The following is a 16,769-nucleotide window of genomic DNA, read 5'->3' as shown; positions in this document are numbered from 1 at the left end:
AAATTATTACAGTAATTTATAAAAATGTGAACAGAACTAAATGAACCTACAAACAATTGAATGAAATGCTCAAATTGCTAATATGCAAGGCATAAGTTTACAGATAAATACGTTATTTTTAATAGTATTAATGAAACAGGTTAATCAGATTTTTGAAAGAATGATCATCATCAAAGTCATGAAATGACAATAACTCGAACAGAGATGTCGCGATCACAAATATGAGAGCATAAAAAATTTCTGACACTACAAATGGCCAAATCAAGCTGTAACGAATTTTAATCTTAAGGTGCTCACTATTTATCAAATGATTTCTTTAATTTTCTTTTATATATGATTATGTTTCCAAATCGTCTTAATTTTTGGTCTCTTCTGTTATAAAATTGGTTTTTCTCTAATTTTTGAAAGACAAAATTTGTCGTCTACTTTTTCATCATTTAGATTTTATAGAATTTTATTTTTCTCATTCTAGTGTCTTCAGGTAGAAATATTCGGAAAAAATACTTTTATTATAGAAACTATTGAAACCTTTCGCAGGGAATTGAAACAAAATTCGTTCATACTTTTGGGTTGTATCGAAAGAACGGACTTTACTGAAACTTTCAGTGACTTTAATGCCATATGACCACTAATATAGGAAAGCTTATAAATAGTATGTAGAAGTGTTTGGGTTTCAATGTTTCTTATTTTTGTAATAAAATGAATTGGTACCTCTGAATACATTCACAATACCATGTTAAATCCATTACATAACGACTTAACACTTGAGGAAATTCTAAAATAATGTTCCCAAGATTGATTTTTGAAGCATTATTTGGAATAGATATAAGTCTGACATAAAATTTCTGTATGGCAAAAACCTCCACAATCTTCCACACATCTGTGTGTAAGCGTAAAATTTGTTGTTAAAATAATCAGTATTTTCGCACAAAAAGAAGTATGAGGTGAATGTGTATTAGCGGAAGAAGATGGCAATTCAATATAAAATAAACTAAATATTAAATTTGTAATTTTCATTAATTTATTTATTTATATCCCAACGTTGATGATTTACAGGGTCACGATACGACTGCGGCTGCTTCAAGTTTCACATTATGCATCTTAGGTATATATCCCGATATACAGCAAAAAGTTTTCGCTGAATTGAAAGAAATATTTGCTAATGATCTTCATAGACCAATTACGTTCAATGATACCATGCAAATGAAATACCTAGAAAGGGTAATCTTTGAAACCATGCGAATGTATCCACCAGTACCTATTATTGCTAGAAAAGTGAATGAAGACGTCAAATTAGGTAAGTCGTTTCTAAATTCGATCAATTTTCATCAATTGAGATTTCTTCGTATACTAAATAAAAATATCTCTTTCTTGAGTTATTTTCCATTCTAATTCATAGCAAAGATCAGATTCCAAAAAAAATTTTGTCTGTTTTTTACAATAAGCGACCGTTTTTATGCAACTTGAATGCATAAGCTTATGCAATCTAATAGAGAAGAATATGTTTCAAATTTATATTTGATATCTTCTGTATTATTCGTGATAAACCATAGGTTTCCAACATTAATAAGAATGAAACTATGACAATATAATTATGTTAGTGAATTCTGAAGATTTTCTTGAGACATTCGAATGTGCAATCACCGAGTTGGTTTTAGGACAAGTCGTTGTGGCTTCAAAAATACGAATGGGACAACTAAACGAGAAATCGGATGCCATTGAATTAGATAATTAGTGATGATGTGAAGCATAGTTCTAACTAAAGTCTTGTTTTTGATTTATTACATACTCAAGAAAATTATTGAACAAATTTATTGATTTTGAGAGTAGAACTAGTGAGTTCCTTTGAAATAAAAAACAACTGTCGATATTCTCATTTTAAAAATGGAGGCTTTGACATTTGTCGACTAATACTTAAAAAAACAAGAGAACTAAAACTGAAGGAAAAGACGTATTACTCTAAAAAGACGGACTGACAGACAAAACAAAGTTATAATAGACAACAACGAACGATATGGTAGAAAAAAGAGAAAATTACACGTGTTGTGGAAGATGACAAGAAAATCGATGAAATTATTTTTTGTGACTTAACTTAATAATCACAGTTGAACAAAAAGACAAACATAACACATGTACAACAAATGAAGTCCACGTGTGATAACTCAAATCAACCTCATACAGCTATTGTGTTATTGAATAAACGATTATCCAGCATAAATTTAGGAACAATCACAGTATCGTATCACTACTAATTAAGAGTTAATTTAGTATTTTCGGGCTATTTAATGATATTAAGATAACTTTCAGTTTCTGAAGTAGATAACTTAGTTCTTGAAAGACGCGTATTGGAATAGTTTTTATAGCTTTTTCTAACTAGAGCTTTTCTAATGAAATTGGTTACATATGAGGTATCTACCCTAGTTATATAATCTCAGCTATACACTATACCCTTCACCATTTTTCTTATTACTTACAGCTTTAGTGTGCAAAGATACATGCATAAAAAGTCACTTGTCTAATTTATACGATATGAATCCAAAAGTACACATTAACCCTTAAATTGGAAAGTCAACAATTTAACAAATAAGATCTGTCTTCCCAAAAGTAAAATAAATTATTACTTTCTCTTATATAAATGAATAAATCAACTTTTTCTGATTACTATTCACTATTTGACTTTGTATTCTTTTGGAAGTTCTAATTCCTACATACCTCTACTTTTAACATAGTTTCTTGGCAACCCCATCTATTTTTACTTACAAGAACCCATGGGAGACGTTTTGGACTGAAGAGAAGTTTCTCGGGACAGCGAAGCGAGCAGATCTCGAACGCCTTTAATTTTATGCTCGTATAGTAAGTTTAAGTACTTATCGAACTATTATGGTGCTACCTGTACACAATTCTCGATCCTAATACTAGCTTCCATAGAACATGACATTATGTTCTTCCTAATTGTATCCTCTAAATTCCTGGTTTCACGAATGAATAGAAATTCCATTTATAACGGATTATTTTGACGACGATTTCATACATTTCTATTTATAGAATTGCTTGACACTGTAAATCACCCAAAAACACAGATTGCGGAGGAAACATTCATGATGTTGAATGTAAACTTTGGTACTGCAAGTTTGATACGAATTTTTTACTTTTTTTATCAATCAACTTCTAGATTCTCAATAGTGGGAAAACCACGCTTGTATGTCGAGCATATTCAACCCACACACTAATAATTGCACACACCCTAACTAAACTTGACGTTTTGGCTTTTTGAAGACTTCCTGGCTTTGTTACTGTTTTCCAACTGCTTAAGAATACATTGATCGAATGTTCTGTATGAAACAAAGTCATTACATTGTACCTACATGTTTCTATATCTATACCTAAAATAACCAACAATTTGTTATGTATTTATTAAAGTTACTCATTTTACAATTAGACTTTTTTCAAATTTATTTATCATTCATTTTACCATTGAATATTGATTACGAACAATTTTCTGTTTTTCAGTAACTGGTGATTACACGATTCCTGCAGGCACTACAGTCATTATTTCTCAATTTTATATTCATCGCAATGAGCAACACTGGAAAAATCCAACAAAATTCGATCCTGATAATTTCCTACCCGAAAACTGCCAAGGGAGAAATTATTATTCATACATTCCCTTCAGCGCTGGACCAAGAAGTTGCGTAGGTTGGTATAAATGTTAAATTTTATTTAGAAACACCAAAAAATTTATATACTAAATTTTCACTTATTTATATTTGTGAGACTTTGAGTAATTTACACGTCATCTTCCTATGCCATATTGGTGACATTTTACTTTCTTATACGCCATTATTTTCACTGGTTTAATGTAACTCTGGTTATATTTTGGTTTCCTTATATTATTATAAGATTATAAATGATTAAATTGAAAATTAGCGTCTCCCGGAACGAAGCAACCTGTTGCTTTGTTTTTTTAACATCAAAGCATTTATGACAATAGTATTCAATAAAACTTCGAGTTTATCTTTATGCTAGTAGCGAATATGTTTTTGAAAGTGAGCTTGCGAGTTGATTAGATACAACAATATCATATTTTCCTCTATTGTATAATCGCAGGAAGATTTATTTTTGTTTCTTCACCTTTTCATTCGCCTCTTTATCACGATTCTCTCTATAGCTGTTAAGAACAGTGAAACGCGCCAATAAAATATTATTACGAGTTTCCTTTCCAATTATGTTCAAAGTTATCAATAAATTGAAAATAGGTATTGACGTAGATGAGCTCAGTCATCTTTATACAATTCGTTTGATACAATATACTTGAATAATTATTTCACTCATCTTCTTCCTTGTGAGTTTTCCCTTCTTCACTGTCATTTGGGTTGTAATCGATATTATTATCAAAATTCTCCTTGAAAATAGAAGCATGCATCTATTTAATTCTATTCGTCATTTTGCTCGGAGAATTATCGATAATCTAAGAAAAGTTTTTTACGTAACAAGTATGGAAAGGCTTTTACACACGAATTGCGTACAATATTTTTTCTACTGGTGAAAATTTCTTGAAATAGTGCATAATAGTAGTTTATGCAACTAGTGTCGGTATGAACGATCCACACGAGTCGAACAGTATATAGGAAAAATTTCACTAAACTATTTCTATCGCTGTTATTTATAATTTCACCAATTCAATTTTATATTTTTACTGATTTTTTGTGATAAACGTACAGTTGTTAAATATGTTACGGTTTCTACGTACTTATTTACTTCGATACTGTTATAAGTAGATGTTGATTCTATTGAATTGCACTGAGTATTTTGGATGGATGTTGATGGCAATCGTGTTTTTTATCAACTGATCCTACAATAGTATTAGCGATGTCTGTTTTTTTACTATAGAAATGCTCTATATACGTTTCCATTACCGCTACTGACTTTTTTTTTTGGTTGACTCTTACCAGCCTGTCCTTAAGCATTCAGCAACAACTTTCCGAATGCTTATGACGGTTTTTGAGTCAATATATACTTTTACAACCGTATGTTCAGTGTATACACATATCTAAATAGTAAATTTCATAGAATGAACTAATTTCGTCATGAGTTACTATTTCATGTTATACCGATTTCCTGTTATGACTAGGAAAGTTTTATACAGTTTGGAATACCGTAATGGATTGTAGCACAAATCTTTATTAAAATAAAAATCACGCACTACTCGTTTTTTAGACTTCTTGTTGATATTAGTAAACCTAAGAAGTTGTCAACTTCGTGAATGTTTCTGTAGTACCTACAAATAGTACCTGAATACACTGTTTACGCCACCACTACACTAACACTGACAATTACACTGTCTGACGCACGTTTTGATAATAAAGCTATCGTCTTCAGACACTTTGTTTACCTTCAGTCTCTGAAGACGATAACTTGGTTATCGAAACAAAAATGCCATCAACATTCATTCAAAATACTCAATGCAATTTAATAGAATTAACATCTACTTATAACAGTATCGAAGTAATTAAGTACGAAGATTTATAAAAGGAAACCGTAACATATTTAACAAATGTACGTTTATCACAAAAAATCAGTAAAAATATAAAATTGAATTGGTGAAATTATGGATAAAATCGTTAGAAATAGTTAAGTGAAATTTTTTCCTATGTGGGTCCTAGAACAAATATACTGTTCGACTCGTGTGGATTATCCATACCCACACTAGTTGCACAAACTACTATTACGCACTATTTCATGAAAGTTTCGCCAGTAGAAAAACTATTTAATACAATTCGTGTGTAAGGGCGTTTTTTCGACACATGTGATTGTAGTGGTGGTGTAAACAAAGTATTCAGTATGAATATCGCCAACGGTTCCAGAAATTCCTACTTAGTAACAACGACTTAATGATTTACCACGCAATTCTTGATTATTCATAAACATTAAACACACTTTAAGTTTGGATTGAAGTCTTGCTTTTGTTTCATCCACAATTTAATCTTTTTATATTTTCATTGCTTCGGCTTGAGGTTTTATTTTTGTTGGAAAATCTTTCTTTCCATCAACTATTACAATAATGCTACATGTCACTATTTGAAGTAGACTGAATTTATTTCACAGAACAATACTATCAAAATACCAATAAAAAATTATATTAGCAGCTTCTCCGAGGCTTGAATATGAATTTTAATATTTTTTTGTACTCATTTATTGAATATATGATAACGAGGTTATAATACGAATATTCCTTATTATTATTTATTTACTGAGCGATGAAATTATAAAGCAAAAGAGATTCACGTCAACATAATAAATGCATGAAGTATACAACTAACGGTGAGAATAATGATATTGTCTGTTTTTCTCCTTTTTCCCAACTACTCCATTACTCAAAGTTGAAAGAGATCACTGAATATTTTCAGGTGACAATTCACTTAACGTACGTTTGAATTTTATTACGTTCAATATCTCAGAAGACCAGGTTAACAAAACAAAAGTTAATTTTCTTAGTAAAAATTGTATTTACTTTTTTATTTCATTTGATAAATCATCTGAAGTATTTAAGAGTTTGTCAATAAAATCGCTACAAATAGACTGTCTGTAACTTTTAAGAATATATATAAATATATACTTCAAATTTTGAGATATATCAAGAAAAAGAAATGTAACGTAACAAAAAATAGTCATATTTTTAATTGGAAGGATGAACTTGATGGATTGATAACTAATTATCAATATTTGGATAGTTTTGTCGCGCAATTTACCCAGTTCAGGATATTGCACAGGTATTTCTGCTTGCAGTCGAAATGTTTGATACCCTCTTTTAAATTTAACCATCATTATCCGTTCCATCATTCATCAATAAGAGCAAATACTTGTTAAGCGTATTTCTGAATATTCTCATCAAGATATTCTAACTGAAAAGACTGGAAATACTCGCGTCGACTTAGATTCTGCTCAATAAATATCAATTTTCCAAGAAAGGTCAAAGTTACATCCTTTGTTCCCATTAAATTGAGGCTCCTGTAATTGTAAGTTAATATCATTAAATTTTTTGAACGAAATTGTAAAAAATTGGACAAATTTTTGTACTTGTCCACAGAGGTATGTATTTCAGCTTTAATTAATGAGCTTGTTTCATTCAAACTTAATTTCATCACAATTAATCCACGTAATTTGGTAAAATGTGGAAACTGTAGTTTCTAACTTTGTATAGTAAATTCATCACAAAAGAAGCGAATTAATTTGCTTAATATGGAATAAAATGGAAACGATACGATGTTGAAACTAGAAATGTGTGTCATAGAATCTATGAATATAGTTTGTGAAAAAATTTCTTTAATAATACTTTTGAGGAATCATTTTAACATTTGCATGGAATTCAATGTAAAAATGACAGTTTTCTCAGGGCAATATCGTATAATTACGTTACTACTCATACTTAATCGTATATTGAAACATAAAAATGGGTATTTTTGGTTAAGTTTCATTCAACAAATATCAAAATATGGAAAAACATTCTCGCAATCAAAAAATGAGATTTTTTTTAACGATAATTTTTTTAACTAAAGATAAATAACTTTGCTCGAAACATTAACATTTCACAAAATAGAGAAACTGAAGTACGAGGTCTGCTTTCGTAAAATCAATATTTAAAATGAATAGGTAGGTAGATAGTTCAAATATATATTTATATACACGAAGAATTGTCGTCATATGCCACAAGTTCATTTTATAATGCGATATATTGCTTGTTTTGCTGCATCCCCATCAGATTCGATGAGCCAACGCGTGATGGTCGTGAATTTACCTTGCTAACACTTTGATCTGTCTATCTACAGTGTACCCTGGTCTGCTTACTTGTCATGTAGCAACTGTGCAAAGTGAGACACCTGTCTAGAGACAAGGCGGGTTTTTCTTCTGATTTTAAGAAATTTGAATGTAACTACAGTAGCCTTTATCTATGGATAGCCTCTTAGTTACAGAGAAGGTGTTGGGCTCTTTCCTTTAGTCCCTTAAAAAAACGACAATAGCTGTCAGTAGTTCTTAATTAACCAGACAGTAACTCTCCTTAGTTAATATCTGCTTTCTCTCAACCATATGCAGGTTTTTTTCAATAAGTTGATTGTTATAAGGTGCATTTTCCACTACCTGGGTTCATTTCAAGTAAATTCACATTTTTCTTCTTATTATGATTGTCTCCAGATTTACAGCTTGATTTACAACTAACCTGTAGAAAATTATGCTGATTGCATTAACAATAATCATACGATCGGTTCTATTAGTGTGTTTAAAATTCCATTTTTTTATGTTCCAGCTTTTCTTGTAGATGTGACTAGAATCAATATAAGTTTCATTAGTATATATATAGTCGTCTTTCCATTTTCCGTTTATTTGTTTTCACCTAATATCTTTTGATCATTTTTTCCATCCGAAAAGTATCAGCTATATTTCTAGCCGAAGCTAGCCCATTTCAAATGAATTATCCGCGAAAATGTTAAGGAATTTTCTTCTGTTATATCATAATTGTATGATGTTCCTATACATACATATGCTGTGGCATATCATAGTACAAGTAGCAGAAGGTTTTTCATTCCAGCAAGAGTCCCAAATTCGGAAACATGAGCGTAGCGCAAGTGTTTGAAGGAATGAGTGTTTCATACTATTTTTTCTGTTTCGGCTTGTGATCACATTTATTTATAGAAAAATCGTTGAAAGTATACATATATTAGGGAAATTACACCGTAACGTAGATAGTCGGTTGGTAGCACTGATTCATGTTTGTCAGTTGAGTTTAGAAATATTCAAATTTGAAAGTGCATAAATCTCCATAAATAATTCATCTCTTCAGAGAATGACACATTATAATTTGAATATATTAATCCTACGATTCATTTTAAGGTTAGGTGCTTCGGAGAAATTTCTTAACTGTAGATTTGTAGGTTTTGTAGAGATTTCATCGGTACATTTACTTTGTATAGGAAAATATTGTAAATAATATCTTAAAATTGAAAGAAACTCACAACACCACTACACAAGACCGAATAATGCATTGTCCAATCAGCTGTTAAAATGAAACTGTTATTCAGGGGCACCAACCCACTAGAGAAAAATTACCAAAAATCGTTTAAGAATAGAGTCCATTTATAACGAAAATACCTGCGAGAATAACGTTGTTCTAATACCAGAACAGAGAAAATATATTCTGCTTCCACTTTTTCAAAATGGTATAATTGGTTATATTTTTCCTACTTCTTTATTAAATGAGGCCTCAATGTCGATGGGTGGAGTTTGTCACCGCATAGTGGCAGCTAGGAAGGTGTACCCGTCCTCCCCCTTTCAAATTAATAATAAACAAAAAATTTTTCAAAAAATCAAAAATGAAAATAAATCAAATTTTCCAAATACCAAAAAAAAATATAAATAATTAAAATTTTTCAAGAAATCAAAAAAATATAATTAAATAAAATTGGTAATTATACACTTTCGCGGTCACATGGTTTTTTGGCTCTAGAAAATCGAAAAATGGATGGATTTTAATGATCTTGGTCTCAAAATGTTCCATTTTACGGCGGATTTATAAAAAAAATACGAAAACTAGAAAAAATTCATATTTTTTACAGTTTTATAACTTTAATGCAAAAAAAATGACATTCTACATATAATCCTTCGTAACTGTTTCTGACGTCGTGGAATCAAGTTCGTATATTTTTTTTCGCAATTTACATAAAAAAATGAATATTTTGAAAAAAAAAATTCAAAAAAGTAAATTTTTCGGTATTTTACAGCCTAGAATGTATTCTATTAAAAAAAAGATAAAAATCACATTTACACGAATGTTCCAATTTATGCATTTTGATAACGATAAATTAGGTTGTGTCGATAATTGTTACACACATTATCGACTGTCAATGTTACGAATATTTTAAATTGTAATTAGAATATTATCGATTTGTATTTGTGTGGCGCTGATACAGAACAATATTGAAAATACATGTATATTGGTTATCGATCTCTATTGGCGCTATAATCGATTGTCAAATATATGATAGCATTTGTACGGAAAAAGATTTCACAATGTAAATTTTTTTTTTCAATTATAATAAAATATATTTTTTTGTTTGTAAATAAAATGAGTATTGTTTACTTTTTTTAGATCAGTTTAAGACATCAAAATATTCAATAAGATTGATGATTCCCAAAATGGAATTAAATAATAGGCGTCAATTGGAACATCAAAGGAATTGAAGATTTTGAAGTTGAAACTGAACTTGATAACGAGAAAAAATTTTCGTAACGGATTATTTAGAAAAACCCGTTTTTCTACTATTTAAGGTTTAAAACTATTAAAAACCGCAAATCAGCTACTACCCACGTGTTTTTCATAAATTCGTCGTAAAATGGAACATTTTGAGACCAAAATTATAAAATTTATCTATTTTTCGATTTTTAATGGTCCAAAAACTATTAACATTGAAGAATATAGTACGAAACTATTCACGAAAATTGATTGTTTTTCATCGATTTCATTTTAAGCTATAAAAACTGAAAAAATCATTCTTTTTGGATTTTTTTTTAAATTTTAAAATATTCAATAAGATTGATGATTCCCAAAATGGAATTAAATAATAGGCGTCAATTGGAACATCAAAGGAATTGAAGATTTTGAAGTTGAAACTGAACTTGATAACGAGAAAAAATTTTCGTAACGGATTATTTAGAAAAACCCGTTTTTCTACTATTTAAGGTTTAAAACTATTAAAAACCGCAAATCAGCTACTACCCACGTGTTTTTCATAAATTCGTCGTAAAATGGAACATTTTGAGACCAAAATTATAAAATTTATCTATTTTTCGATTTTTAATGGTCCAAAAACTATTAACATTGAAGAATATAGTACGAAACTATTCACGAAAATTGATTGTTTTTCATCGATTTCATTTTAAGCTATAAAAACTGAAAAAATCATTCTTTTTGGATTTTTTTTTAAATTGTTTATTAATTTATGTAGAATACAAAAAAATATAAGAACTTTATCTGATAATGAGATAATTTTTTGTAAAGGATTATTTTGCAAAACCGTTTTTTTTACGATTTAAAACAGTAAAACTATGAGAAATTTCCATTCCAGCTATTTCTACTATTTTTTTTTATAAATCCGCCGTAAAATGGAACATTTTGAGACCAAGATCATTAAATGCCATCCATTTTTCGATTTTCTAGAGCCAAAAAACCAGGTGACCGTGAAAGTGTATAATTACCATAAAATTTTTCAAGAGCTCAAACAGAAGACAAATCGAGAAGCCGTTTTTATTTGCAAGCTCTTTTCGTTTTCTTCTAGCCAAAAAACCTAAATTTCCACCTTTCCTCCTCCGGTAAAGTTAGCAACCACAATCCCACGCAACCATCAAAACCTCAGCTCTGCAAAAAAGCAATTCTCATATAAGGGCCCACTTCAACAAACCCTCCTCTTATTAAGATTTTCCTTATCTTACCAAATTCTATCCAATGAATCTTTCTTCCTCACTAGCTAGGGAGGTCGAGTCATAGATATCATTAACAATGACCGTTGATTGGTTCTTGAAATATGGATGTATTAATGGATACAACGAATTCCAACCGGAAGTGATACAGATATGATTACATATTTGTCGTGTCGATAAGCTTTCTAATATAAAATTTCGTGTTTTTATTTTTTTTTTTTAATTTTACAAAATTTGTACACATATCACTTTACGAACTTTTTTTTCAGGAAGGAAATATGCAATGTTAAAGTTAAAAGTACTTCTCGCTGACGTAATAAGAAAATTCGAAATAATATCATTGGATCGAGAAGAGGACTTCAAATTACAGGCTGATATTATTTTAAAGAGAGAAGAAGGGTTCCATATTAAAGTAGTTGAACGCACTTAAACATTTATTTGAAAGTACATTCATTGTGACGATATCTATGCTCAATGTTTATTTAAATGTTATTATCTAGTTAATAAAAAGTTGGTTTTATCAAAATAGTTTTTGTTCGTCATTTTCTCCCTTAATTCTACTCAGTTGAGAAAAAAGCGCAAAGTTTCTTGAAGGGTGTTAAAAGATTTAAACGGATTGCCTCAAGTTGTTCCTGTTTCTCAGTTTTGTCCACTTATACTGCGAGAATAGTATAAAAAACAATTGGACTTCGATAAAACTTCAAGAAAATCCTGATTTAATTAAACATCCCAATGATTTCTGTGAATATTCTGAAGTAAACAATAACCCAAAGTAATCACTGGAGTAATAAGATATTTTTTTTTTTTAAACTAGTAGACTGAAGCATTATTAGCATTCTTTTACGTTTTATTACATAAAACGCGTGAAATTTCGAAAGAATTATAAATAATTATTGAACTTTAGTGTTCGAATAGATTCCCACTCCGCTTTGTGAATCCCCTACTTATTGAAATCGAAATCGATCAGTATCAAAACCAGATCATGAAAATGTACATTAAATACTGATCTGAATATTTTGAAACAAATTGGTTGACGTTGATTTATTGACTATTACGATTCAAGTAATAACGATGCCCCTCGTTGTTATTTATATTATTACATTTTAGAGTTTTCTATGATTTGGTTGCCATATTCTCGTAGAAGCTACTAACTTACTTAGAGGTTTGTAGTACTTCCATTAAAGATGATAATACAAGTTATAGTAGTAGGTACTATTTTCACTTGAGGGAAAAATAACAAAGGATTCTGTAGTCTTCGGTGGAGTCCCATTCTTAAAAGAACTGAATCGTATTATAAAAGACGATAATATTATAAATATATTTTTTATATTGCAATTCTATTTGGATTGGTAGAACTTTTCAAAAATTTGGTTAGTTTTTTTGCCCACAACTATATAATAAATGGCTCCGATTTTAATTCAAATGTCGTTTTTTTGCCATTCAAATTTGTTCGACACCTGATATAGAATAAAGTGGTGCAACTATAGGTTATAATTTAATTGCTTTGAGTCCACCTCGCAAGCGTTCAATAAACATTTTTTATCACGAATTAGCTTCGTATTTCTTATAAATATTTCAAAGAATCAAAGCTCTTCAAAAATGGAATGAAGATTAATTATTAATTAATTATTTATTTCTTTGAAAAGTATTTAGCACTGTTGACAAAGTATGATATATCTTGACGTTCACTTTCACTCACTTCTCTCACCGCATTCAAAGTAAACTGTTAATTTTCCTTTTAATGTACTCGAAACCATGTTTATATAATTGAATAATACCCCGAACGCTCCGTGCAGACGCTACGCGGGCAGAAGAAAGCGGACATGCGCTTTAGGCGACTGCCATTGTTGACATTCAGGCGTCAGTCGGCGTTGTGCTACAGCAACGTAAACATGTCCGCCATTATTGATACTCCCGCCAAGTGTGAATTGCGAAGTGTGATTCGTTTTCTGGAGGATGAATGCCTAGTGCTACAGGAATCCATCGGAGAATGAGTCTTGTGTATGGGCAAAACTTCATAAGTGAAGTTGTGTATGTATGGTGTCGAAAGTTTAAAGATGGCCGTAATGATGTGTATGAAGCCAAGGATGCAAATCAGTCGTTTCAGATGACCTAGTTCAACGAGATGACAGAATGGTTGCCAGAAGTTTCAAGGTCTGTTTTGTACTCTACTTGAATTCATTGGCGGCAACTTTATTTGAAGAGGGTATTTGAAAAGTTTGTCCACGGATATGACAAATTTCTCAATCTCTTCAGTGATTATGTCGAAAAGTAACCGTACGTCTACCAATCTTTCGGTAATAAAATTATTGTTTTATATGTATAGTAGATCAACATGAGAAGACCGTTATATTTGAGTTGAACGTAATTTATTAGTCAGAATGATATATTCAATATTAAAATTGATTTTTTTTTTCAATTAATCTTGCACTATCTTAAACACAATATCCAGCAGTCATCAGCGATTTACCAAAACACATGAATTTTAAACAGTATTATTTGAAACCGACCACATAAGGGTAATTAATAACTTTTAATGCTCAAACGAACAAAAGTAAATGAAACAACCTGTCCGCTGATCGTATTTATCCTCAATATACGAAAAGATTCTTATGACTACGAGCCGATTAATTCGTGAAGTTTCCGAACGACAGTGAACGTAATCCGGATTACTTTCCTAACTTTCAGATCGTGATCGGATTAACCCGATCACATTATCTAAAAAGCTCTTGTGTGGAGCTGTTGTGTGTATATGCTCTATCCCAGTTAATTTTGTCATGTTAATTTTCTAGAATGTTGGTTTGTATATACGAGGGCTGTTTTTTCAACCTCGGGTAGGCTATAAACAGAAGACAAGTTCATATGAAACAATAATTTTATTACCAAAAGATTGGCTACTTTTCGACATAATCACCGAAGAGATTGAGACATTTGTCATATCCTTGGACAAGCTTTTCAATAACCTCTTCAAAGAAAGTTGCCGCCAATGTAGCCTAGCTATTCAGTAACAATAGAGTACAAAACGGACCTTGTAACTTCTATGAAATTCCGTACACAAAGCAGTAATGGTGAATCTACGATTTTTTTCAACCATTTTGTCAACTCGTTGAACCAGGTTATCTAAAGTGACAGATTTGAGTCCTTGGTCCCCTTCATCATGCACATCATTACGGCCTTCTTTAAACTTTCGACACCATTCACGCTCAACACTATCACTCATGAAGTTTTCCCCATACACAAGACTCATTCTCCGATGGATTTCTGCAGCACTTTGGCCTTCAGCTTGTAGATAACTAATCACACTTCGCAATTGAAACTTGGCAGGAGAATCAATAATGACGGACATGTTTACGTGGCTGTAGCACAACGCCGACTGACGCTTGAATATCAATAATGGCGGAGTGTGTAGTGCGAGAGCTTTACAGTCGCCCGTTTCCTTATGCTTGCGTAGCGTCTGTACGGAGCAATGGGAGGTTGAAAAAAAAAACGGTCCTCATATTTATCGTTTGGCATTAGTGTTTGTATTAACTTATATATTATTGATTGAATCCAAGATCTACGATTTCTGTTATATCTTCTATTATTCACTTCTGATTCCGTGTTTTCTCAATGATAAATTTTATGTTATTCCTGTCACTATTTTTCCATCTTGTATCATTCTTACAAATCCGTCAATTTCAAGAAAGAAATTTGCAACTTGTCATTTAGTTTGTTATTATTTTTTTTTCTTTCCGAAAAATAGTTGCAATTTTGGTTTGAAAGTATATATTTTCTTGTAGAATCACTATGTCAAATCACATTCTCCTCTCTCAATTCCACCCTAATCCTCTTTTTGCCTCTATTTCTCTTTTGTTTGCCCTTCTTTCGTCTAAAAAATTATTAATATATTTTTTTTGTATCAATGTAATTTACTCAGGTAAACGATTAACATAGTAATCATTTTTATTTTATATGGTCTTAAAATGCTCCATGACATTAATTTTCTTTTATACTTCAGAAAATATCATAAAATCTACAACATTCCTATTACGTAAATCTCAGTATAGTAACAAACCTTGGTTATAAGCTATAAATCTTTACTTGAGTGTGGTAGAATTAATGTTTTTCAAATTTAATCGATTCTCTCAGTTTTCTTGTGTCAAGTATCTGCATACATTAAAATGGGATAAGTATAGGAGATCCTAATGTAGATTTTACCGTTAATTAGTGTGATTCTACAAAAAGTCATTTTTCGACATCCAAACTTTGAGTTACTTGGACGATAAAACAGAAGAAATTGGTGAATGTTAGCAAGCTTTGAAAATACGGGGTTCACTCCAGGGTTTTCACAAATCAACTCTTTTCCGTCAAAACAGCGGGTATCATTTTGTCACGGTCTTCTATACAATCGAAGTTGATGACCTGTCTGGAACGGATCACGGGTTGTATAAAATATATTCAGACTTCTAAACGTCGTAAGTTTGTTAATACTACTCTTCTTCTTCTTCTTCTTATTTTAAGACTGTGTCTTGTGTTTTCAAAGAGGCAGCCTAAGTTGTGACTGCGAGGACCAGCTCTCATACCAGCGCTTTGGTGGTCTTCCAGGCGGTCTAATTGTATTGGGTCTCTCTTCCTTTGCGATTTTCGCCAGTCGATCGTTGTTCATTCTATTGACATGATCTCTCCATGCTCTTCTTCTAGTTCTGGCTCATCTCACTATATCCGGAACGTCACACATTCTTCTGATTTCATTGCTCCTTATTCTGTCTCTTAGTTTTTTCCCTGTGATTGAGCGTAATGTCTTCATCTCGGTTGTTCTAAGAATCCGTTTAGTAGTTGCAGTCTCCGCCCTAGTTTCTATGGCGTATGTCATTACTGGTCTGATACAAGTTTTATATATCCGTGTTTTGCTTTCGATACTTAAAAATTTATTCCTCCATATCACGGTTCGAAGGAATCCTGATATCCTACATGCTGCTGTTGTTTGCGTTTTGCCTTCTTGTTTCAAGTTCCTATTGCTCGTGATGTTAACCCCTAAATATTTAAAAGACATAACCTGTTCTACACTTTTATTATAAATTGCCAGTTTGCATCTTCTTGGTTCTCTCGTTATTGTCAAGGATTGTGTCTTTTGTTTCGATATGATCATATTGAATTCTCCTGCAACTGTTTCAAATCTGTGTAGCAGTTTTTGAAGATTATCCTCATCTTCAGATATCACAACCGCGTCATCAGCGTAGCAAACTATCTTAAACTCATGTTTTCCCATTCTGTATCCTCTGCCTGCCGTTTTGTTGAAGAGTATTGGGCTGAGACTATCT

General features: G+C 31.2%; 1 protein-coding gene across 1 annotated transcript in view; it reads left to right on the top strand.

Annotated features, from left to right (window-relative positions):
* The window catches only part of LOC130448845 (cytochrome P450 4g1-like), a 31,511-nt gene extending 19,511 nt beyond the window's left edge, over positions 1-12,000 (top strand). The window contains exons 10-12 of the mRNA XM_056786386.1: positions 1,057-1,297; positions 3,511-3,696; positions 11,739-12,000. Coding sequence (XP_056642364.1) covers positions 1,057-1,297; positions 3,511-3,696; positions 11,739-11,899 — 588 coding nt within the window. The 3' untranslated portion in view covers positions 11,900-12,000. The remainder of the gene's footprint in view (positions 1-1,056; positions 1,298-3,510; positions 3,697-11,738) is intronic.
* Positions 12,001-16,769: the final 4,769 nt, after the last annotated feature.

Source organism: Diorhabda sublineata, chromosome 9, assembly GCF_026230105.1.
Source record: "Diorhabda sublineata isolate icDioSubl1.1 chromosome 9, icDioSubl1.1, whole genome shotgun sequence".
In the NCBI taxonomy this organism is placed as follows: Eukaryota; Metazoa; Arthropoda; class Insecta; order Coleoptera; family Chrysomelidae; genus Diorhabda; species Diorhabda sublineata.
This window is presented reverse-complemented; position numbering and strand designations above follow the sequence as displayed.